Source organism: Suricata suricatta, chromosome 5, assembly GCF_006229205.1.
Source record: "Suricata suricatta isolate VVHF042 chromosome 5, meerkat_22Aug2017_6uvM2_HiC, whole genome shotgun sequence".
NCBI classification, from domain to species: Eukaryota; Metazoa; Chordata; class Mammalia; order Carnivora; family Herpestidae; genus Suricata; species Suricata suricatta.
In genome coordinates, this window is record NC_043704.1 from 145,731,260 (window position 1) to 145,756,584 (window position 25,325).

At 49.1% G+C, this 25,325-nt stretch overlaps 1 protein-coding gene across 1 annotated transcript in view; it reads left to right on the forward strand.

Moving 5' to 3' along the window:
• DCLK3 (doublecortin like kinase 3) overlaps nucleotides 1-25,072 on the forward strand; it is a 26,167-nt gene extending 1,095 nt beyond the window's left edge. The window contains exons 2-5 of the mRNA XM_029940866.1: nucleotides 1-481; nucleotides 19,099-19,231; nucleotides 22,125-22,292; nucleotides 24,499-25,072. The exon at nucleotides 1-481 is cut by the window's left edge and continues 26 nt beyond it. Of these exons, the coding sequence (XP_029796726.1) occupies nucleotides 1-481; nucleotides 19,099-19,231; nucleotides 22,125-22,292; nucleotides 24,499-24,692 (976 nt within the window). The 3' untranslated portion in view covers nucleotides 24,693-25,072. The remainder of the gene's footprint in view (nucleotides 482-19,098; nucleotides 19,232-22,124; nucleotides 22,293-24,498) is intronic.
• Nucleotides 25,073-25,325: the final 253 nt, after the last annotated feature.

A 25,325-nucleotide genomic window follows, 5' to 3' on the forward strand; every position in this document is an offset into this window, starting at 1 on the left:
CAGAAAGCCGGCCGCCCGTGGGGACAGGGAGGCCTGGGGCGGCGGCCGCAGGCGGCGGCCCGCGGGCCTCCTGGTGGCCGATGTGCACAAGCACTACGAGGCGGGCCGTGTCCTGGGCGACGGCAACTTCGCGGTGGTCAAGGAGTGCCGGCACCGCGAGACGCGGCAGGCCTATGCCATGAAGATCATTGACAAGTCCAAGCTCAAGGGCAAGGAAGATATGGTGGACAGCGAGATCCTGATCATCCAGAGCCTCTCGCACCCCAACATCGTGAAGCTGCACGAGGTGTACGAGACCGAGGCGGAAATCTACCTGATCATGGAGTACGTGCAGGGCGGGGACCTCTTCGACGCCATCGTCGAGAGCGTCAAGTTCCCCGAGCGCGACGCCGCGCTCATGCTCATGGACTTGTGCCGGGCACTTGTGCACCTGCACGACAAGAGCATCGTCCACCGGGACCTCAAGCCGGAAAACCTGCTGGTAAGCCTCGCTGCCTGGTGGTCGGGAAGCCCGCCTCCTAGCGGTCACCCCGGCATCCCGGGTCCAAATGTGTGCTTTAGCATTGCTGTTCCCTATTTCAGACTCTGGTTGTAGGTCCTAAGTTGCTGAGATACCTTGGTGTTGATGATTATCGAAAAACAGACCTTCCAGTTTAGATAGAATGGGAAATGCTTCCTCATTCCTGGGAGGAAAATGCTTTCCCCTTGAGAGTGACCAGGCGCACTTAATTTCTGGGGCATTTGCACATCCTCTGGTCTAAGTGGCAGGGGTGTCTACCAGCAGCAGCTTCCCTGGGGCATTGCATTGCCCTCCATGGAAATGCCCCCTGGCCCTTTTGAAGATAACTGGCTGTCAAGGGTATTCAAAAGGCTGAGCATAATGGGGTGCCTGGGTAGCTCAGTCGGTTAAGCATCTGGCTTCGGCTCAGGTCATGATCTCACAATTAGTGCGTTCGAGCCCCACTTTAAGCTCTGTGCTGACAGCTCAGATCCTGGAGCCTGCTTCAGATTCTGTGTCTCCCTCTCTCTCTGCTCCTCCCCTATTCTCACTCTGTCTCTCTCAAAAATGAATAAACATTAAAAAAAAAATTTTAAACAAAAACAAACCAAAAAGAAACCCAAAAAACTTAATGCTACAGGAGCCCCTCCCTGTGTGAGGAGGGTGTAAGAGGCTGGCCCTGGGTCAGATAAGCTGAGTCTGAATCCTGGCTTTTTGACTTGCTTGCTGTCGGATAAGTCTTTCACCTCGCTGGGCCTTTGTTTCCTCACTTATAAAAGAGAAATAGCGATAGTGCACGTCTGGCAGGGTTGAAGGAAGATGGGGCGCAGGACAGAGACGAGCAGCCCCTGATGGGTGGGAGCTGGGCTGGCACAGTTCAGCCATGCCATTTGCCTGTTGAACATAAATAAGCCAAAACACCACCGTTGGATAATGATGCTCTGTGACCATGATGGGTTAAGACAAAAGCAAGGGCCCTTTATAATCACGTCCAAATGCACACAAAACCAAAATTGCCCAAACCACAAATGTGGCCCCTTTCAGCTACTCTGAGTGGCTGCCTCATTTCATTCCTCCTCTCTCCTTGGTAAGAATGACTAATACACCGAATCGTAGAACGACCTTCACTTCCTGACAGTGTCCAATTCCGAGCAAAGTCCTGCTTTCTCGAACTCTCCCCCAAGTCACCTAATAATCCAGAGCCTAGGGTAAGTCCTTTGAACGTGCTCTCGTTTGGATGCCTGGCTCCCAGCGGTGTGGCATCTCTTTCATTACAACGAGTCAGTAAATGCAGTGTGTCTGAGCTGCACATGTGTTCCCAGTCGTCTCTGTTAGGACAGCATGCCTCACGGGCCTTTGTCCCCCTTTCTTCATAGCCCTGATCACCACCTGATATGTCCCCTATTTATTCTTCTGTTTTCTTTCTCCTCTTACTGGAAAGCCAGTTCTATGCCAGCAGGTGCTTTGTTTGATTCAGACTTTACCCCCAGACCTAGCACAATTTTGTCACATGGGGGACCTTCTTTGCATCTTAGATGGATGAATGGACTCAGACCATAGCGCACTGCCTGCAAACAGCAGACATTCCATCAGAAATGGCTACTGTCGTGCTGTAGAAATGACTTGGTATATGTTGTGAGCAGGCATCGAAGGCCATTTTGCTGCAGATGGAGCGAATGGGGAACATGATGTCGATGAGCCACATTATTTGTTTCTTTTTGGGAGGGCGTTAGCTTTCTTTAATTTCAGGGCTGTAGCCCTAGCCGGGGAATATTTTTGCTGGTGCTTTCATCTGTCCGTGAACTGCTCCCACTTGCAGCAGAAATACCGAGTGAATCAAGCTACTTATCTGGTGAAATGAGGTCTGTGTTGACCACCAAGCCAAGGAACCTTGGTTTTGCCCGAATTTAATAGGATTGAAGAGGCACTTTGGTTGCCCGAGAGAATTCCTATGGGATGTCTCCCTTCGAAAACATTTCACTTCTGCATTTGCGGAGTGTCCCATCCTCTCTTCACTTGCTGCTTGATTGTTTCTTTGGGGTCTGAGGCCCTGTGATTTCCCCGTGTGGTGCGCTGGGCTTTGTTCATAACGGACACTTTTTTTTTCATAATAGTTTATTGTCAAATTGGTTTCCATACAACACCCAGTGCTCTTCCCCACAAGTGCCCTCCTCCATCACCACCACCCTTTTCCCCCTCCCCCTTCCCCTTCAACCCTCAGTTCATTCTCAGCATTCAATAGTCTCTCAAGTTTTGCATCCCTCTCTCTCCCCAACTCTCTCTCCCTCCTCCGCTCTCCCTGGTCCTCCATTAGGTCTCTCTTGTTTTCCTGCTAGACCTATGAGTGCAAACATATGGTATCTGTCATAATAGACACTTTGAAATGAGTCTCTGAAATGTCTAAGCAGAAGAGATGCTGATTAGAGGCCTTCTTGGGTCACCCTGAGCTGAACATTTTGGGCACATGCCTCATAAAGCATTATAAGGATTATACAAGTCCTGAATATGTGAAATTAGATAATTTATCCTATAGGATCAGTCACCTAAGCTCACATTTTCCTCAACCAGGTCCCCAGAACCAATGTGTTAAGCTAGCTTATCTTTTAGACAACAGAGGCTCTTACTTGTCAGCAATTCTTATTTGCTTTGTTTATTTTTGAGAGAGTGAGTGGGGGAGGGGCAGACAGAGAGGGAGAGAGAGAAGCCCAAGCAGATCCACACTGTCAGCGCAGAGCCTGATGCAGGGCTCGAAGTCATGAACTGTGAGATCATGACCTGAATCATGAAGAGTCATGAAGAGTCAGAACCAAGAGCCATAAGCTCAACCCTCTGGGCCACCCAGGTGCCCCTACTCATCAGCAATTTTTGAAGTGGAGAAAGCACCGGTTTAGATTTCAGGGAGAAGTTTCCTTGAGGAATTAGAAAAAGTACAAGGAACGTATTTCGTATGGACAGACTAACGGCCTTTGAGAGGTCATTTGGCAGCTCTTCATGGATTTAAATGTCAGTACAGGTATGTTTTTCATGCCCTGAAGGGCAGAAGTGTGTGTGTTCTGAGAGGCACAACTGCAGAGTAGCTATCATTTTTCAGTCTCAAGATGTGAGTTATTTATTGGCGTTGATTGTAACTGATATTTAGACCCTTCTCTCTTTTCTGATTTCAGAGGAAGCCCACTGTTCTTTTTTTTTTTTTAATAAAACCTTTTTTGTGTGTGTGGTGGTGCTGCGGCTCTTTCAGAAACTGCAAAAAGCTCCATATTTGAGCCTTCTTTTGTGAAATAGGTTAAGATCTTTTCTGCCCTGTGGACAGTTCGTCAGCTTGCATTTATCTTGCATGAACAGGTCTGTCACATTTATAAGCCACGTTGGTCCTTTTTCTGGGTGAGTAAAATTCAACATACTGTTATGTCAAACATCTAAATGGTCTCTAATGTCAGTGTCTTGGCTTTTCAGACAGAGCTGTGGACAGAGCTGGATTTGACAATGGGCTCATTGTCTGGGTTTAGAAGGTTCTTCTTCCTAAACTTGCTCACAAACTTGGCTGGTTTTCTAAGATCTACTTTTTCTGAATACGACCAGGCTGCCCACTATTCATCAATGAATGTTCAGCTGCTTTTCATTTAGTGTTTTGCACTTGTGCGGGGCCTTGCATTCTCAAAGTGATTCTTTCTTGGTCCGTTAGCCGTTGGCAACTGAGTTAAGGCCTGACTTTGCTGGACTTAGGAAAGTGAGTTCATATTAGAACTAACTTCAGATTCCATGAGTGATTATGACTATTGGTTCTTTTAGAGACTCTCTGAGTGTATCAAGAGCTTTTTATGACCACAGCAAGCTTATCCTGTTATTTTAATCAACAGAAATATTTGTGTTTGCTAATTGGGCCCCCGGGTACAATTTTAGGCCTGTGTTACTGAGTTTATCTTTTTCTACCGGTCACATTTCCTGATAGGATGCTAGCAATCCTTTCCCTTTGGGTTATTTCGACTCCTGAGATCTGGCAAAAGAAGTTTTAATTATGAGAATTTCCAGCTGGCAGAAATGTTAGTTGCTTCTTCTGCCAGTGTGTGCTCCCTCGGTGGGCTTGCGATGCGCTGTGTGGTGCTGACTGTCCCTAGGAGGAGGAGAGGGGCAGACGGGAGCCGGACAGGTGAGAAGGACGGGGCAGCCCACGCAGCCTGGGGAGTGGGCAGGCCAGGCCATTTATGGCCAACAGCTGGGACATTGTCTGTGGTGAAGAAAGCTGAGGGTGTGGGTGGGGGAAGTCACTGAAGACCGGTCAGATGTGAGCATAGGCTCTTGGAGGTCATCTGTCCCACAGGAGGGCAGGGCCTGGCTCTGGAAACAGGCTGAATGGCAGGGGGTGGGCGGCAGGCACTAAAGTGCTTAGAGCAAAGACCCTTTTAATCCAGGGGAAATGGTGTGGGGACAGATCCCAGCTCATCAAGCATAAAAGTTGTGCTCTTTCTGGCCTCTCGTGGGTTCTGGGAAGGGGACAGACTTTTCTAGATTAACCCCTGACGGTGACTGGGACAGGTCAGTGACTGACGTCCCCAAGGGTGGTAAGGAAGATAAGGAGAGTTAAAAAAAATGGCCAAACACACCTCTTGCCCATTTTGCCTCGGGAATAAGCCTGTCCAATCATTTTGTTTATTTTTATTCTCTAAGTTCTTTTTTCCACTTCTTCCCTGATGCACAAGAAGGACTCAGTGACTAGCGCTCTGCTCGCAGTTGCACAGTGCATGGTTCCTCACCAGCAGCGTGATGTCTCTTCCTCCAGCTTCAGTTCTGGTCTCCTTCACCCATAGCATCTAAGACAGAGGTGTCCAGTCCTCTCCTTAATGGTCCAAATATTCACGCATGTGTATATATACCCGTTGCATCAATTAAAAATTTGAGGACCAGGAAGCCTATCATGTTAGGGAATACTTAGCAAAGTCAAGAACGGGGTTTCAGCAATTGCATGAAGTCACTAAAGAAAAAGCACAGTGATACAAGCCTTTAGGCCGTGGGCCAGCAGTGATCATGTCTGTGAGAAGACAGGTTTAAAGGAGATATACCTCATCTCAGGAATCCCAGGGTGAATTCCACAGGAGACACCGAGCTATGACGTCAGGTTTATGTCCATGAGAGTGGCTCTCGGTCTCATTTTAAGTTTCCAGAAAGAGAAAAAGTATCCATACGGTGAATCCACATAATGTGTAAGCCTGGACCACATAGCCAGAACTTTCAGGAGATTTTTTTAAATGTTTGTTTATTTTTGAGAGACAGAGAGACAGAGTGTGAGAGGGGGAGGAACAGAGAGAGGGAGACACAGAATCTGAAGCAGGCTCCAGGCTCAGAGTTGTCAGCACAGAGCCTGACTCGGGGCTTAAACTCACGAATGGTGAGATCATGACCTGAGCCCAAGTTGGACGTTTGACCGACTGAGTCACCCAGGTACCCCTCAGGAGACTTCTTTGAGTCTTCAAGATTCTAGATACTGGGTCATTTTGATAACCAAGGTTTTCCTTCATCTGTTCCTTTTGAAAGAGTCACCTACAGCGGTAGATGTCTGATAATATATTGGAGACAGTATATTATCAGTCACAGAGGCCCCTTTAAAGGATTATTCATGGTTGCCAACCTTGTTAAATCTCTTCTAAAAAAGTGACTTCATTCCCCCAAGGAGTCTCCAAGTTCAAATCATTTAGTGAAGATAAACATTTTAGCAATCTGTTGTCTCCTTAATACTTGTGTACACATGGGTTGTTGCCAGGCTAAGAGAATGATTTCCTCTGGGCCATTTGAGGATCTAACGTTAAGTTTCTGAAAATCTCTATTTTCAAAATGCCCTTCCTCTGGGGAAGCAAGTTGGCAAATCTCTTCAAGCGTCCAGGGTCTAAGATCTGGTTTTCTAATTGCAACGATATGAAACTGCAGGCCGTTTCCCCTTCTTCCAGACGTCCTACGTGTTAGGGTTTATTCGAGGACATGGAGAGGAAGGACAGAGAGGAGCGACGGGAGGGAGACACTGCAACAAATAGAGACATAGAAGTAGAGATGGGGATGTGGTTCTTCTCTCATGCTTTAAACTTGGCCAGTGTGACTGCACTGTTCTGACTGGGCCTTCGGACTAAGGGCTCAGTAGAACAGACATTCTTACCCTGTTGATCCCTTCCCAACCTTTATTGGTAATGACCATTTTGTGCAAGGAGACTCCACTTTTCCGTGTCTAGACAGAACTCTTAAAATCCTTTTCAGCCAGTTGGATAGAATATCTAGAATCAGGTTAAAGGATTATTTGTCTAAGAATCTAGGTGGGCAGCACACCCACGCCTTTGGCCCCAGGTGCCTTTTCAAGATGGTAAACTTTCCCTCTAGGAATCATCTCTGATGTTTTGACCTTGTCAGATCCCAGAGTGCCCCTGGAAGCCCATGAATAAGTAATGGTGCCCATGACAATAATAATTCTGTTTGTAATCACGTTGGCTTGACTGGGTAGGACCTTGACCTTGGGGGTTTTGATAAATTATATGCCTGGCCATATCATTGTGGGCTTGGTGTTTTATGTTGGTTCATCATCTTTTTTGGGAGGGAGTCAGAAGTAGAAACATAAAGATGTGTGCCCAGCAGATACTGCCTGTGTCTGTGTCCAGGGGGGCCAGCTGCGTCATCAGGGCTGAGGAGAGGATAAGGAGATGGAGAGGACATCCTTGCTGGCTCTCCTGGCCACAGCTGAGCCACCTTCCGGTGGCGGTAGGGCCCCCTGACAGCAGTGGGGGTGAATCGGCACTTCTCAAACCATCTGGTGCACAGGAGTCGCTGGGTCTTGATGAGATGCGGATGCTGATTTGGGGAGGGGGAGGGGCCTGAGATGCTGCAGTGATAATAAGCCCTCAGGGGATGCTAACAGCCTGCAGAGCACACCCTCCCCGAGCAAGGGCTCAAACAGTGAGATCCTAGTTGTCTCACGTGATGAGAAGCTTGGAGACCCGAGGTTACAGGGAGGTTAATGGAGCAGGCCAAGCACACCAGGGCAGTTTTTGCCATTTCTCTCAGGGCCCCTGAATGTCTACCAGTCTTCAAGGGTCACATTGTCACACCCATCTAAATGGCAGGAAAATAGGGGGTTGACTCGTGCCAGCGATCTCCCTTTTGAAAGTGGAGGAAAATCTGCCTCCTCGGTGCACCCCCTGTTCTAGCACATTGGCCAGGGTGCATCATGTGGCCTCCTTTGGACCAGACGAATGGTTGCCACTTGGGCCCAGTCCCTACGGGCGCATCTTGCCTGGGCCCACCTTTCACGATGCAAGTTGCCCCATGGCTGGGTGAAGTCTGGTCTGTGGGAAGGAAGGAGCTGGGGGTGGGGCAGCAGTTGTGGCACCGGCCGTGGCACTGGCCGTGGCTGCCGTACAGCTCAGAGGGGGCCTGGGCACCGGCTTTGCTTGGAAGCAGGGTGCACACACGGTGTGTTGAGCTGTCTCTGCAGACTCTGTGTCATATAGGGTGGGACGGCTGGGGAGGAGATGGCCCAGCCACTTGTGGGCCTGCTGTGTGGGCCCTGCTGGCATGTGCCAGTCAGTGAGAGAAGGGGCTGTCTCTGTTCGTGTGTCACATGGCCCTGTGGCTAGTATGGTTCTTTGGCCAATATGCTTCTCCACCCTGTCGCATACGCTTTGGCCTGTATTTTAGCCTCACCTTGGCCCCTCGACCAGGCACCGTGGGTGGTGCATAAGAAACATTCCAAGCACACATTTTCATAACCTAGGATGCTTTTGAGATGTTTTCTTGTGCTTACTTTTGGGGGGATTCTGCCCAGTGGCCAGGCCATTAGGTACCGTTCCCCACAGGGAAGGTTTGGGTGCGGAAGTAGAAAACACTTGCTGCTGTTTCTTGACGTCACTGAAGAAGGTGTGCCCCTGGAGTGGGTGCAGAGCAGGCACCGCCCATGTGGGCCCCTCTGGGGCCCTCACTGCTCAGCATGGGGCTGGTGCAAGGCCATTTCTGGGGTGGCCTCCCTCCCTCTTTTCTCCATCTCTATTGTGGGGCTATTGGGATGATTCTGAGTCCTTTTTCAGGAGGTCTAGGGGACTGCTGGTTGTAGGGCAAATTTGGGGATTATAGCCTTCAGGAAGCTGTAGATGAGACATGTCCACCAGGCCTCTGTTTCTAGAATCACCCAAACTTCATGGGCAACTTTTTTGGATCTCCTGGGAGGCTCCCAACTTCACCGAGAGCTGGGCCTCTTCATCCTATGGACACGGCGTCTCTCAAATGCTTTCCCCTCCTCTTGGCCTTTATTCACCCAGCCCTGGTGGGGATGTCCCAGCCCTGGTGTTATGCACACGGACCCCCAGTCCTCCTGTTCAGCCATGGCTGCCTCTGGCATAGCCATGCCCTTTGTGCTCGATGTCTGTGCTCGTGTGGGGGGTCTTGGGTGTGGAACAGGACAGTCCCCTCCCTGATACCTCGATACTGACCAGGCTTACAAAGTCCTGCAGTAGGGAAGCTTGTTCAAGGGCTGTGCCAAGGATGACCTTGTGGTTCGAGCCACCCCCCTCCCCTAGTTTATTTTCAAATTTAGATTTTCTGTGTCTGTTTGTTTCATGCAGATCAGGCCCTGCCCACATTCACTGGTGGTGGTGGGCAAATGAAAGCTGTTCAGCTTTTAGGTACTTACCTGTGGCTTTCTAATGGTCATGTTTCTCTTATTATTTTATGTGAAAGTTTAGTTTTAACAAATGCCAGGGACTCGAGGTGGTGAAGGATAGAATCAGGGAGGCTGAAAAAAAAATCTTCACTTCCTTTTAGTTCAGTAATTCAAAGGGACTGAATTATACCTGTGACAGGGAACATGGTGCTCACTATAGACCCAGCGCTGCTCCAGGCCCTTCCCTCCTGCTGCCTGCTGTCTGCTCTCTGCACCCCGTGCAGTGGGTGCACTCGCCTCACTTTACAAGGGAGGAAACTGAGTCACAGAGAGGTTGAGCGACTTGCCCAGAGTCACAGAGAAAATAGGAGACGTGGGATTTGATCCCAGGACCCATCCAAGCTCCTGGGCACTCTATTGGACTGGTGCTTGGCCGATCTTAATCTTTTTTAAAGTTTATTTTTATTTTCATTGTTGTTTTTTGCTATCCCGGAATGCAAACACTGAGGAAAAAGGGATCTTTTATTGCTGCAAGTTTTCAAATCCTGGTAGAATGTAGCATAACAGGAAGTTAGGTGTGCCTGGGAAGTCTGGAGACCTCTCCCATATCGTAGGTGATAAAATAGGCTCAGAAAAAGGCAAAGTGGAGGCCATCTGGCTCGTTTGCAGGAGCTGAGCTAAAACAGATCCACGCAGTTTTGATCCTAGTTCTGAGCTCTTTGCAAGATGGAAGTATCTTCGACAGTTTAGTTGCTTGACTTTGGATTGAATGATTTCCTTAGCAAGTTCTATGCCCGAATGTGGACTTTGGTCCTTGAGAGTCGGGGAACTGGGTGGGTTCCGGTATCAGGGAGACCAAGAAGCTGGGTTTCCATCCGAAGAGACAGGGAAGTGTGGAAGGCACATTTGTTTGGAAACGTCGTGATGGTTTCGTCTGTTGTCTGTTTCACAAGGGCACGGTCACTGTAGTCTGAACCTAATGCTTTTGGCCCTATTTCTGTCGTTCTGCACCAGGATTCTCAACGGTGCCACTACTGGCATTTGGGCAGGATGACTGCTGTGGGGGCCTGTCCTGGGCATTGTGGGTTTAGCAGCGTCCTGGCATCTGCCGGCTAGATGCCAGTAGCATTCCCCAGAGTTCTGACCACAGAAATGTTTCCAGACAGTCCGGTATCTCCAGGGCGGTGGTGGTGGGAGACTGTCCCGGCTGGAGAGCCACTGCCTGTACTTGTTACACTGTGACACTGACTCTCTGCTCTGTGTTCCCCCACCCCATCAGAGCCACCCTGCCATGTAATGGTAGCACATTGCTCCACGGTTCTGTGCATCTTGCATTTTCATAGAATTCTCACTTCAACTCTATGAGGAAGGCTTCTCTACTTCCATATATGCATGGGGAAATGGAGGCTACACTGAACTGAGGGGGTGGCGGGAGGGTCCCCCAGCCGGGAGTGTCTGACCGCGGAGCCTGTGGTGTAGGTCCTGCATGCTAGCCAGCGTCTGGTTCAGGTGTGGCCAGCCCAGCTGATGAAGGAGGGGACGGTGGACGGTAGAAGTTTCCTGGGTCATACAGGATGGGTTTCTATTTAGTTACTCACTTCAGGTCACCGCCTAGTCGTTGGATGTGGTGGGCATCTCACACCCAGGATGTCAGAAACCGGGTTCCACCCAGAACCTCCTCGTCTCTCCTGACTTCTCCATCCTAGAGGATGGCTTCGTCATCATGTAAACATGTGTACTACTCTCCCAACACAAGGAAACAAACCCTTGTTTTCTGCACATCCCCCTCCAGCTATTACCCCATTTTATGAAGTCTACATACACACACACACACACACACACACACACACACACACACGCACCCAAAGCAGGTGTCTGTACTCACTGTTTGTAGACTTCCACGTTCCATCCTGTCCTGAACTCCAGCCAGGTTACCGAAACATCCTTATCCGTCACAGAGATGGGGCCACCACCCGCCCAGCTGCTCACGGTAGGAACCTCAGAGTCGCCCTGGAGCCCCTTTCCTCACCCTCCGTGTTTGAGCCTTCTCTCTGCCCTTATGCAGGACATTTCTCCCCGCCTCCACTCCACCTAAGACCAAGCCACCATCATCTCCTGCTGGGACTGTGGCAGTAGCCTCCTCGCTGGTCCTCCTTCTATGGCTTCCTTCCGCAAGGGCCTGAGTGATCTTCTCCAAATGTAATGTCTCAGGGCCATTCACTGAATGGAATAAAAGCCTCATTCATTTCCATGGCTTCCAAGGTCTTGCATGACCTGGCCTCTGGCAGTTCCTCTCAGAGCTCCACTATGAACACTTACCCCTTCATTCATTCTGCTGCTGCCCCAACTTGCTGTTCCTCCATTAGGCCAAGCATGTCCCTGGACCTTTGTACTTGCTATTTCCTCCACCCTAACAGCTTTCTCTGCAGATTCGATAATGGGTCATGCTTGACTTTTTTCGGAGGTTACTTTCCCAGTGAGCTCTGCCTTAACTCTCCTGTTTAAATTACCAGTCCCTGCCACAGTCAAGTCTAGCACTATCCAGTAGAACTTTCCATGATGATGGAAATGTCTTATCTCTGTACTGCCCAGCGCAGTAGCTGTTACTGCACGGGTACTTGAAATGAACCTTGGGTGTCTGAGGAACTGAACTTTAAATCTTGTTTAAAAATAAATAGCCACATATGGTTAAATAGAAACTACACTACACAACACAGCCTTTATTTCACTTTTTCATAACACTTATCACTGTGGGACATTACATATTCATATGAACATTACTTATTAATAGAAAGAAGGCTTTATGAGAGCAAGGACTTTATCTGTTTCATTCCCTATTCCTAGTACCTAGAACAGTGCCTGGCACACTGTAGGCCTGTAGATATTTGTTGGATGAATATCGGATATTAATTAATTAGAAGAGAACGAGGGTGAAGGCATATCATAGGCCTGTCATACGGCAGTTCCCAGGGAAGACTTTGTTCTCACTGATGTCTTCAGTCACTCTTGTATTACGGTGTCTTTTGCTGTTGACATATAAATTGGTTTTAGGCGTTGGTATTTCAGTGTGAATTGGTTTCTAAGATTGTATAAGTCCACATAGCCAGTTGAAAATGGAACCTTGGACGGAAGAGACTAGAAAGGTTATGAAGGATCAAGAAGAAAAGTAGGCTTACCCACATGTGAATGTTTCTTAGGGTAGCCACTTCCTGTTTACCATCCATCCTCTGCCGCCATCTTCTGTTCAGAGATGAACATTGCAAGATCATTAAAAAAATTTTTTTAATGTTTATTTTTGAGAGACAGAGAGATGCAGAGCATGAGCAAGGGAGGGGCAGAGAGAGAGGGAGACGCAGACAGAGCATGAGTAGGGGAGGGGCAGAGAGAGAGGGAGACACAGAATCTGAAGCGGGCTCCAGGCTCCGAGCTGTTAGCCCAGAGCCCAACATGGGGCTCGAACTCACAGACCATGAGTTCATGACCTGATCCGAAGACACACACAACCAACTGAGCCACCCAAGTGTCTCACAAGATCACACTTAAATTGAGGTACCATTGAAGGAGAGGAGGCTGTTAATTGTTCAGAAAAGTAGAGATTCTCTTGAATCTTCGAGACCAGATGTTATATGGCTGCTTGTGTAAATAATATGGATCACCTGAATTCAAATCGGGGAACTTTGGCATGGCTGGAAAAGGAGGTGATGGACGCAGATGCAGTGCCATGCCATGTAAATTAATCTCTAACATTTTTGCAGTTGGAGGGCAGCCGAAAACAGAGCCCAGGAAGGGACATGACCCAGAGCAGTGACTTTCAATGGACCAGAAGACAGAGGAGAAATGGAGATGTGGGCGAGGGGACTTCAGATGTGTGCCCTGGGGCTGTGGTGGGCCCTCGGCCAAACCTCGTCCACTGAGAAGTAGGGGAGGAATAAAACCTTTTTTTTCTCCACCCTCCAGGGTTCTTTGGCAGGGCTCTGCAAATTAAGTCGATAAAAGACAGATTAACAAGAAAAATGGAGAAATTCTGTCATGAGTAAATCAGATGGGTAGTTAGAACTTGGGGCTTATAGAAGCATCTTAAAAGAAAGATAAATTTTTAGCACAGTTAAACGATGAAGGGAAAAGGGTTTTTAGGCTTTTAGGAGCAGCAAATTGTGGAAAGTAAAATAACGGGAGACATAGAGCTGTTTCATAAGTTCAATGCAAGCTCTTCTCTTAGTGCATCCCTTAGTGGCCAGAGCATCTGGCAATTTACAGTGGCCTGTGCCCAGGGGCAGGGAGGCCACCTTCCTCACCGGAGACTCTGTGTCCTGCTTCTAAGTAGAAAGGGGTAGGTTAGAGAGTACTTCTTGCTATTTCTCAAGGGTCTTCAGCTCAAGAGTCAATATGTCAAAGTGGCATAATTTGGGGTGACATGTTCTGATCTGCTGCAAAGGCTTTCTGAGGAAGGGGCATTGGAGAGGGATGCTGAGTGGGGTCCTTGCTGTATTTTTAAAAAATCTATTTATTTATTTTGGGAGAGAGAGAGAGAGAGATAGAAAGGGAGACAGGATCCTAAGCAGGATCTGTGCTGTCAGCGAGGAACCCAACACAGGGCTTGAACTCCCAAACAGTGAAATCATGATCTGAGCTAAAGTCGGATGCTTAACCCACTGAGCCACCCAGACCCCCTCTTTGGCTGTCCTTATGGCAACCCAGTGCCCCATCCACTGAGAGGCCTGATGTCTGCCGTCCTGATCATGTAGTGTTCATTCCTGGGCATTCTTCGTTAAAAGAAGCATCGATGAAATGGAGATTGTCCAGAACTTGACAATGCACACAAATCACCCCAGGGTCTTGTGGACATGTAGGTTCTGGTTCAGTGGATCTGGGGAAGCCTGGATCTCTAACCAGCTCCCAGTGAATTTAGTGTAAGAAGGAGCGAGAAGGGGTGATGGTCAGGAGGGCAGGTCTTACAAAGATCAGCTGGAGGGTGCTCAGATGTGAAGTTAGAGAAGGCAGAGGTGGCCTGGGGGTCGTGATCCTTGTTTCCCATCTTTGGGAGGACTGTGCCCTTCTTCAGCGTCAGTCCAGGGGGCAGGCTTAGAAAACAGGATGGGGGTGGGATTTGGAATCAACATAAGGGTGAACCTCCTCACAAGTTAAGCTGGCTGTTAATGGGCTGAGCTGCTGGATAAAGTGTGGAATTCTTTCCATGTGGAGATTTCAATCAGGGGTGAATGGTAGTTGGTAGAGTTCCTGTCTTGGTGGAAAAATCCGATGGTTTCAAAAGTAATACAGAGGCCAGGAGGGAGAATTATCCTGGGGCGATGTCACTCATTAGATTTCAAGATTACGGTAGGTCTGGCTCGGAAGCGGAGAACGGCAGGCGCCTGCTGAAAACAAAACAAAACAAAACAAAACTCGCAACAGTCAGCGCATGGTCTTCAGGACAATCAAGCTGCTCATGTAGGTGAAGTGAATGAGAAGCCTGGAGTCACACCGACAGCCCTGCCGGATGTGATATTCCTGTGGACAGTCTCCTGCTGGAGACTGGAGAATTAAAACCACGAGTGGCCTTGGGCCACTTTCTGGAAGGGACGAGGGACTCCACAGATCTTACCACACCTGGGGCTCAGCATCTGCTGTTGGTGGTGCTCTGGACATGGTCCTTGCTGTGGGCAAAAAGAAAGCAGGAAGAGATGAGGAGCAGTGTGTTTTAGAAAGGCCATGAAATCACGTAAAACCCAGATTTGGTGGATGAAAATGTCGGCACCAGCATCTGGACATCTAATATAATAAATATTCAGAGTCAAAGACAGAGTCTCCGCCATGTTAAATCCAGTGGTCCTTCAGTTGGGACAGTTTTTGGAGTTGGGGGTTCTGTCTGAGGAAAGGAATAGTTTATTTCTTGCGGGGATGCATATTTCATTTTGGTGTAGGAAATAAACCACATGCTTTTGCTGTTGATTATTTGGTTAGGATTATTTACAAATGTGGGTGAGGGACATGGTTTTATTTACAGCCATTACCCATTAATGTAGACAATCCATTTGGAAACTAACAGCACCACACTATTTTTTGTCCCTCCCTTCCAAACTAGATTTTCTGGTCCAGGTTATTCTAATAATTACCTCCCCATCTACTTCTGGGCTGTATCTAACTCGATGTGCAGAGCGAAGCAGAATCGCATTGTTCTCCACCTCGGTGACTTCCCCTTCAGTGAGGTTAATTAGGGAGGGGTTGATTAGGGGGTCCTGCGGTAGCTCAGGCTCAGTAATTAAGACACTTTCTGCCTACAGAGCTGTACGCTTGCTGGCAGGCCCAAAGCAAGTTCGGAGAGCTTACTCGTATCTGGGGGAACCGGTAGTGGCTGCCTGCCCTGGATTTTGGGGTGTCGCTGCACCCTTGGCTCTGTTGTGGGCACAGGGAGAACCAGAGTCTTTCCATTGCCCTTGGCCCCCAAACACCGCTGGGAGCCCTGGGAACCTTTGCCCCTATCCCAGCAGAGATGTGGGAGCCTGCGCCTGCTGACAAGTTGATAATTGCCCCTATGGCTCTGGTGGCCCCAGGGGCTGTCACCTGGGTTGTCGTCAGCTAGGCCTGTTTTACTGTAGCTCCATAACTCACTGCTCGGGGCACCTTTGCCCTGAGCATTCAGCTTTGATGTTAAGGGAGGGGGGCAGGTGTGGGGCTTCGACAGCAGAGAATGGACCAGGGCTGTGCCTGATAAAGGGGCCTCTGGTTTGGGGAAGGACAGTGTCAGGGACGACTTCCGGCACTTCCATTTTGCCAGAAGTCAGTCTTGCTCTCCAAGAAGTCATAAGGCTAAAACAACAGGGTTTAGTCACAGACTCTTAATAAGTTCATGGTTCTCAGGGGCCAGGCACTGCTTATAACACCTTTGAAATGTTAATTCTTACATTGTCATCATACATCCCATTCATCCCTCACTTTATAGATGAGGAAGTGGAGGCACAGAGAAGGCAAGTTACCTTAGCCAGTTACACAGTAAGTCGTGAGCCGGAGTTTGAGCCTGGCAGTGGGGCTTCAGAGTCTGCGCTTGTGACACGGACTCTTCCTGTGAAGAGTTATTTCAGTGCAGGTCATGAGGAAGCCCCCAACCTTCCTACCTCCCCTCCCCCACCGCCCCCCAGAACCAGAGGCTGAGCCAGTCTCTCAACTCTGAATTTTACCAAGTTGTTACAAAAAGGCTTTTGCCATGGATACCTCATTCCTCCCCGAAGCCTCAGTGGGCGGGGTTTGACCAAGGGACCGCCACAGCCCCAGCGCACACATCTGAACTCGCCCCGCCCACCTCTCCATTTCTCTGTCTTCTGGTCCATCGAAACTCACTGCTCTGGGTCGAGGTGGGGCTTAAACTCACGAACCGAACCGTGAGATCATGACCTGAGCCGAAGTCGGATCTTAACCGACTGAGCCACTCAGGCACCCGTTTTTATTTTTTTATTTTTTTGTTCTCGGTAATGATGTTTAAAATCTACTCTCTTAGCAGATTATGCAATACGGTATTGTATGTTGGATTCCCAGAACATATACATCGTTTTCTCTTTAAGTTTATTTAGATATTTTGAGAGAGAGAGAGAGAGAGAGAGAGAAGGCAAGAACGAGCAGGGGAGGGACAGAGAGAGAGGGAGAGAGAGAGAGAGAGAGAATCCCAAGTGGGCTCTGAGTTGACTCACAAACTGCGAGATCATGACCTGAGCCCAAATCGAGAGTCAGATATTTATTTGACTGCTGCCGCCCAGGCTCCCCCAGAACATATTCCTCTTATGGCTGCACGTTGGTGCCCTTGGACCCCCTTTCCCTGTGCCCCATCCCCCCAGTCCCTGGTGATCACTGTTCAACTCTCTGTAAGAGTTGGACTTTTCTGTTTGTGCTTCAAGGTTCCACTATTCTCTCTTCCCTCTTAGGGATGAGTTCTCCTCTGGGCCGGAGATCTTAACAGCCCCGAGGATGGCGCTTTCTACTGGGGGCAGAGCGCCAGGCAGGGTGTGATGCCAAGTGTTGTGTGGGCTGCCTGCATTTTTCCCAAGAAGCAGACGAAGCAGGGAAAAGATGCCACGTTCACAGAATCTCCCCTTTGCAGCTCCCTGGGAGGGGCTTCGCGGGCTCCTTTCTGTGACAAAATGAGGTCAGAGTGACTGCTGGGTGGCAAGGCTGCTGGAAGGGCTGGGAACACCTTCCTGGTGTGGAACCAGTATCTTCCAGGCCTGCACAGACCCGCTTCGGGGGCGGCTGGCAGGGACAGCCCCTGGGCAGGGCCCATGTTAGCCAGAGAGTTGGAAGCAGGCACGCATCGCCCAGGTGTGCTTAGCTCCCTACCTCCTGGGAATGAGGGGCCGTGGGGACCCTTTGGCTTGTGACTTTATTTCTTAGTGTCCTGAGACTTCGTCGAGGTGAGCCTCCCATGGGGAAGACAGCTGCTCGGAGTCTTAGCATCGTCTGATGTGTGGAGGTCAAACAGACCTGCTGTGGGATGCCTTTTCTACCTTATTTGGGTACCAGCAAGTATTGGAGGAGGTTGGGGTTGTGATGTGCCCAATGATGTAACCTTTCTCCAAAGTGGAAAACTGCCTCCACCACCTAGAGGGAACCAATGCAGCCTTTACTTGCTGCAAGGGATGCTTGCTTTGCCCCCTCTCACAAGGTCTTACCTTTTCCTGTCTTGCATGGTGGCTCTTGAGTCATTTCTTCTAGGTAAACGGCCACCTCTTCCTTATCTATCATCCAGCATGACCTTGAGGGTGACGGAGGACAGGACTCATTAACTTGGCAATGGGAATTGGCTTACCAGCCATCAGAAAGCTAGTCAGCAGGATTTGTTGGGAAGAGCAAGACTCAGGTGGGATCGACTTTGATGAGGACAAAGGAGAACAGTGGGTCTCCGTCCGTTTCTGAGTGCTGAGGGTGGCCATTTTCTCTGTGCTCTCAAGATGACGGACTCGGCCCTCATCTAAAACCCTGAGGGTCTCGAGGAAGAATCAGAGCTAACTTCTGCCTTCACGCAGAAACATTAACAGAGCCCAGTCTGTCAGTTTCACTGATGTGGGACTAAATCCCGGTTCAATAGCAATAATTCTGTTTTATGTGCAGACAAGGACAACCACCTCATCCTGGTTCGTCTGACACTGTTTACATCCTGGGGTTCCCTTCAGCCCCCGGCAGCCTGGACCGTTGGTTACTCTAGATGAGAACTTTGCTGGGTAGATTGTGGACATTGCACAAAACTCCTGACATAAGCCCCTTTGCTGGAAATGATCACCCCCGCCCCCCGCTTTTTAAACAAGTGAGAAAACTGAGGCTTCCATTAGTAAAGAAATTAGTCTAAGACCATCCAGTGGCAAGTCTTAGATTTGGAATTAAAGACTTTTGGACTGTTTGGTCCTTAATGCCTCCCCTGCCCCCAAATTAGGGCCTGGACTTAGCCTTTTCCACTGCTTGTTTACTTCTTTCCTTCTAATTCCTACTTCTTTCCCTTTCTTTGTTGCTTCTGCCCAGACTCTGTGTTACCCACAGGAATTTTCTAGTCTTCCCTAAAGCTCATCTGTGCTCAAAAAAATCATTGATCCTTGTTCTAACTCAGTGGTGCCTGATGGAAGTTTCCGTGATGATGGAAATGTTCCTTTTATATTTGCATTGTTCAATATGGTGGCCATTAACCATCCGTGGCTCATGAGCACTTGAAATGTGGCTGGTACATCTGAGAAACTACATTTTCAATTTGATTTGGTTTTAGTAGCCATCTGAGGCAATATGGCGTTCCTGTGTTGGACAGCACGGGGTAGCTCATTCATTGTTTGGGTGAAAATGTGAGCACCTGTTGCCGAAATCAGGTTGGGTTTGTCAACTATGATCTCCTCTAGGCTTCTTGTTTGCTTCTCCTGATCTTGCATGTTTGTCGTCTCCCTTGTTTTTCTTCTTTGTTCTCATCGCAATTTTGGTGATTTGGGGTTTTGTTTTCTTACAGGTTCAGCGAAATGAGGACAAGTCTACCACCTTGAAACTGGCTGATTTTGGCCTTGCGAAGCATGTAGTGAGACCCATATTCACTGTGTGTGGGACTCCGACTTACGTAGCTCCAGAAATTCTCTCTGAGAAAGGTAGGTGTTCTGCGTGGCGCTGTGGAACTCTAGCTCCCTTATTGACAAATGTTTTCTTTCCAATATTTCATATTTTACATTTTCCAATATGGAGCAGTCTGAAATCTCAGGGACTTGGCACCAAGCTGGCACTGGGTTTTAAGGGGAATATTTGAAGCTGACCTTGACCAAAGCATGTGGCCTTTTTCCTCATCTAGGCAGCCCTTGTCCAGGAGGGATATGGCTGGTGTGTGTGTGTGTGTGTGTGTGTGTGTGTGTGCGTGCGCATGCGTATGTGCGTGCAGGACCAGGAGATAAAAGATGACGAAAAATTGGCTGGGGAACTCAGGTGAGCAAGGCCATTTGTACCACTGGCCCAAGGCTGTCTCTAATGGGAGAAACTTGAAGTGGGTCTTACGGCAAGTAGTTTAAAAATTCCTCCACCAACCTTGCATTTTAAGGAACAGAGTGTCACATTTCAAACCCGTGTGCAGATCCAGTGAACGGTTTCAGTGACACATTCTGTAATGTGTTTAAAAAGGAAACTGTTATTATTATTATATGGCTCCAAATATGTGACTCATCGTTTAGCCACCATGGACTTTGAGAGAAACCAGTTGAGGCACCGGTACATAAGGTGGATACACTCTGGATGGGTTGGTGGGGAGAAAGGAGAGAGTTTTCCAGCAGCAGTGGCGGCAGCCTGGCAGAGAAGGTAGGACCGGGAGATGGGAACATGCGTGGGGACTGGGTGGTAGAGCCACTAAGAAGAGTGGTCTTCTCCGTGTTGCAGAGGGAAGTCCAGTTGGCTTGACTGGGTTGAGCCCTGGGTCTCCACAATTCAGGAGGCCAAGCAGAGGGATATGGACTCCATGTGGCCAGGCAGAGTGGCCAGGGCAGAGTGGAGACAGTGAGGCAGGAGAATCCTGAGCAGAATCGATGTACCAGTGAAGGTGTCGATGAACTGGATAAGAGAAGAAGGAATGCAAAGAGCCAACCTGGACATTGAGGCAAACCTGAGCACTGGTGCCAGTACCAACTCAGATGGGGTGTGAGGAGGAAAGCTGGGGAGTTTGGGGAGAGGGGGGATGGGTTGAGAGTTTAAATGCACCGACTTGGTAGAGATGTGAGAATGGACACCGGGAGTTGTTCGCTGGGCAGGCAGGTCAGGCTCTGGCCTGCGCATGTGTTTCTGAGACTCCTTAGCTTGGGAATGGTGGCCTGAGAGCGGGTGAGGTAATGAGCTCCTTATGGTGCCAGCAAGGACACCCGGGGACAGACTCCGGAGGGAGGCCAGGAGTTGGGGGATGAGAGAGAGAAGGCTGGGTTAGCGGGGGACAGGGCAGCAGAGGTAGGAGGAGGACACGCGAAGTATGGTGTCACGGAGGCCGGGGGCAGATTTCAGGATGGGGGGCCAGGCCGAGCCAGATGCCCCTTAGCAGGAAGAGTAGAACAGAGCTGAAAGAAGACCAGAGAAGCCGGCAGAAAGAGGGCAGGAATGATTTGTTTCTCTAATAATTTTCTGCTGGTTTCTCTTGACAACATAGTCCTGGGGCTTCATAGTGAACTTCCAAGAGACAGTTGCCGAGAGTTGCACTTTTGCAAAGGTAAAAAGTTATCAGGAGTTCGAAAGTGTAGACACTGCTGTTGGAGTGCTGTGTGGATGACTGGGCAGTGGCAGCAAAAACCGTCATTGTCTATTTCTTTATGCATTTAATTTCCAGAATGTTATTTCAAGAATATACTCAGAGAAGTGTTGAACTGTTTCATAGATGAGGATGTTCATCACGGAATTATTTACAGTGTAAAAAATCAGGGAACACTTAAATTACATCATAGACGATTCATTATATAAAGGGAATCCTCACAGCTCTCAGAAATTGTATTTCTTGAAGATTTTTAAATATTCCTCATGGGAAATTCTTATATGGCAAATACCATTATATACTAAATGAATGAAATAGGACATAAGATAAGGACACTGTGATTTTAATTTTATTACAGAAATTATAAATGTGCGTGGATGTGTGTTTGTGTGTTCATGGGGGATATAGGTAGGAATGTTAGTCCTTTTATAATCATAGAAGAGAGTCAGTAAAAAGTGTACATTAGTATATATTAATTTTTTTAATGTTTATTTTTTGAGAGACAGAGTATGAGCGGGGGAGGGGCAGAGAGAGAGAGAGAGAGAGACACAGAATCCGAAGCAGCTCCAGGCTATGAGCTGTCAGCACAGAGCCCAACGTGGGGCTCGAACTCACGAATTGTGAGATTGTGACCTGAGCTGAAGTCAGACGCATAGTCAACTAAGCCCCCCAGGTGCCCCAGTAAAAAATTTTTTAAATATGAGAAGACAGTGAATGACGAAGATGTAGAGGATGTAGAGTGTAGACGAGGGCTACACTGTCGGTGTAGACCAAGGCTTCTCGATCGATCGCTGGTGAAGGTTCTGTGTGTTCTGATACAGTGGAGACCTGCACAAGGCCCTGCTACGTGTGACCAGGTCACCACTCAGGCCACACGCAACTCCCACGTGTGTTCGACCACCCCGAACTCTGACGTGTACTCTCTTCGTGGAGATGTGTCCTTGATCATGCAGGTGGATGTCATGGCCATGCCAAGTTGCTATGAGTTTCCCAATGTTTGGTTTCAATTTCTATGCTTATCTTTATCACAGACCAGTAACAAAGGGCTACCAACTGCCAGGTGTCCGAGGACCAGACGCTGAGTGACAGCGGTGTAGACCCGCATTGTAGGACCCAGCAGCAAAGCCCGCCTTTGTGTTTAGAAGGGGCTGGTGCTGACGGGAAGCTGAGTTCCTCTGTGACCTAGAGCTACAATTCCCCACTGTCCTTCTCCTCACATCTGACCCCGCCTGGTCTCAGTTTCACTTGTGTCTCTGCCTGTCGCACAGGTTACGGGCTGGAAGTGGACATGTGGGCCGCGGGCGTGATCCTCTATATCCTCCTGTGCGGCTTCCCCCCCTTCCGCAGCCCGGAGCGGGACCAGGACGAGCTCTTTAACATCATCCAGCTGGGCCACTTCGAGTTCCTGGCCCCTTACTGGGACAACATATCTGACGGTGAGACTGGGGCTTCCCGAGCACAAGGGGATGGGCCATTAGAACCAGAGTCTGTCCTGGGCTCCGACTGCCAAGCAGGTGTTAGGTGTGGAATGAGACAGTGGAGAGCCCACTACAGAACTGGGCACAGACATGGGCTGTTGACGTGTGTCCTCTGTTTCCTGTGAGGTCATGCAGACTTATTTGTGTAGCCCTCTGAGAACATGACTTGCGTTTGATTCAGTGGAAAAGTTGGATGGCTGGTTGCAGTCCTTAGATGCTTTTCCTTAAGTCAGCGAAGGACCTTTAGAGTTGAAGAATATCAGCAACGTACATCCCTCATTTGGAAAGTTCCAGATCCAAGTCATCTCCTATGGAGAAGTGCTGTGAAATGAGCAGACTGGGAATGCACATCTTGCCCGTACAGCCAGGGGTCCTGGCAGGGTATACTTGGAACACAGGGGCTCTGGAAGGTAGGGCGTGAAGGCCTCAGCTATTTTCAGTGGGGCAGAGGAATGTGGGGTCCTCCTTTTTGGCCCTTTCAAATGCAACTTTCCTCCTGTTTGCTACTGATTTGTTAGTGTCACCCAGTGCCCCTGTAGAATTGGGAACAAGATATTCAGGGATTTTGAGTCTTTGAGTCTTTAGCTTAAAAAGTAGGAGTAAGAACTTTATTTTGCCTCAATTTTCCTCCAACCATGTCACCTTAGATTACTTACCGAACCGCCCTCACCCCCAGCCTGTCTCCTTACTTGGGGTTGGCGGATGAGGGGAGGCGAAAGCTTCATTTTTTTCCCACTTAAATAAGGTGGAGGGGAGGGGTGGCTTGCTGCAGGTGGAGTGAGGGCCTTGAACTGATCAAGCCAACGGTGACTTGTGAACTGATGGGCTAAAAGTCACTTTAGAAAGTTCTGTGCAGCAGTGTCCTTAGACTTGGGTATGGTGGCCCCTGCTCCGAGCCTCATGCTTTCGAGGGACCTGCTCTCGTTATATCCACCCCACACAGTGAGGAGACTCTGGAGCTAAGGAGATGTGTCCCCCAGAGCCCAGGTTCCCCCTTCTAGATCCCTTAATCAGGACCCCAGAATGGCACAGGCCCACTTCCAAGACTGGGGAGATCCCTTTATCCAGCCACTCTCCACAGTGCTAAAGGGCAGCCAGGGGTGTCTGCTCAGAGGGGTAGAGAGGGCGTGGGCATGTTGGCCAGGTGTCCAGTTGTCCACACATGCCCATGTGAATCTGAGAATTCCCAGTATAAACCTGACCTACTCCCTGCTGAGTCCTTTGAGGACCTTGGCAGAGTGATGCTGGCCGGATGGGTACCAGGGCACTTTGTGGGCTGAGCTCACGCAGCCATGGAGAAATCCTGTGGCCTCCATGCCCGGTAGGTGGTTGGACAGTGGTGCAGAGGAGGGACTGATTGGTGGCTGAGCAGCTGATCTAGAGCAAGAGTCATCCCCCAATCAAGGTAAAGAAAAGTGGGTGTTTCTGTTCTCAGTGGTTGAAAAGGAGGCTCAGGGAGCTGGCCAGGGAGAGCCAACAAGTCACAGGAGAAGAAATCTTTTCTCCCCCTTGCCTGCCATCTGCCCCACCAGTTGCTACCACATCTCTCTGGAATCAGTCATGGTTTTGGGCAGAAAAATGACATTCATTTTGAATCTGTGCTATTTTTTACTCCAGTTTCTTTCACATGTGTCTCAGTTTTGTCAACATGGAGGCATACTTACCAACTTAGGAGACTGAACGTATTTTGTTTAACAGCCCGACGATCGATTTCAGAATTTAAGATCCATAGACCTATCAGGTGGCCACCATTTGTTCTCCTTCACTGCGTGCCATGGGTGTCATGGGTGGGGGTGGGGGTGGGGGTGGGGAGGGAGCCTGGCCCTGTGGCTCTAGAAATGAACAGCCATCCTCTAGAGCTGTGCTGTCCCAGCACGGTGGCCCGTGGCTGCACATGGCTATGGGGCTTTACATGTAAAGTAGTTGAAAGTAAAGAGAATGAACATTCAGTTCCCCAGTCTCACTAGCCATATTTCAGATCCTTGGTGGGTAGTGCAGACATGGAAGTTTCCTGATGTCACGGAAAGTTCCGACGGATAGCGCTGCTCTAGCGTTGCACCCGTGCGTTGGTGAGGGTGTTCGTGCTCTTATTTCATGCGTGGGGAAGACCATTGCGGAGCCCCCTGCATTCACTTCTTTCCCCTTCCTTCTCACACTTCAACAGCTGCCAAAGATCTGGTGAGCCGGTTGCTGGTGGTGGACCCCAAAAAGCGCTACACCGCCCACCAGGTCCTTCAGCACCCCTGGATGGAGACCGCGGGAAAGACTATTGGGACGAACCTACAAAAGGAGGTGCCCCCCGGCGGTGAGGGCCACGTCCGGAGCCAGCACAAGAGGTCTGCAGATCAAGCCTCGTAGCCACCACCTCGGGAACTGGTTAGCCCCCTTCGCCACCAAGGACAGAGAAGGAGCTATAAGTCCAGGAGACAGACAGAATCAGGATGGGGAAAAATGCTTAGTATGTTTTACAGCAGATTTTAAAAAGTAAACTTGAGTCATAATGTTCAATGTTGTAACATATTTTTAGATTTGTACATTTGAAGATTTTAATACATTTTTTGGGGGGAACTATTGGCGAGGACTTTTTGGTAATAATGCTGTGTTTTGCTTCCTCCTCTAAATCAAGTTCACGGTATACTACCTGAGTGGTGCTTCCCACGTCCTAAACTCCCCCTGTGAGGTTAATAAGGCGAATCATGCTCTCTCTCCGTTAATAAAATGTGCTCTGGCTGACAGAATGGGTTGTATTCTGATTGCTTCTTAATGCTGGTGATGGGAGCTGGAGAATTCTGGTTCAGACGTGCTTGCTAAAACCAATGTGACCACACATAAACGTTGTGATGGACACTTGGTGAGCCGGCAGGACCTGTTTATTTGGGATGTGCTCGTCTTGCTGTCTAGCGTGTCCTGAAAATCCATTCTGGGGCTGCCTGAAAATTGGAAAAAAGAAATCACTGATCTATTCTTGCCCCTCCAGTCCCCCTTTTATAC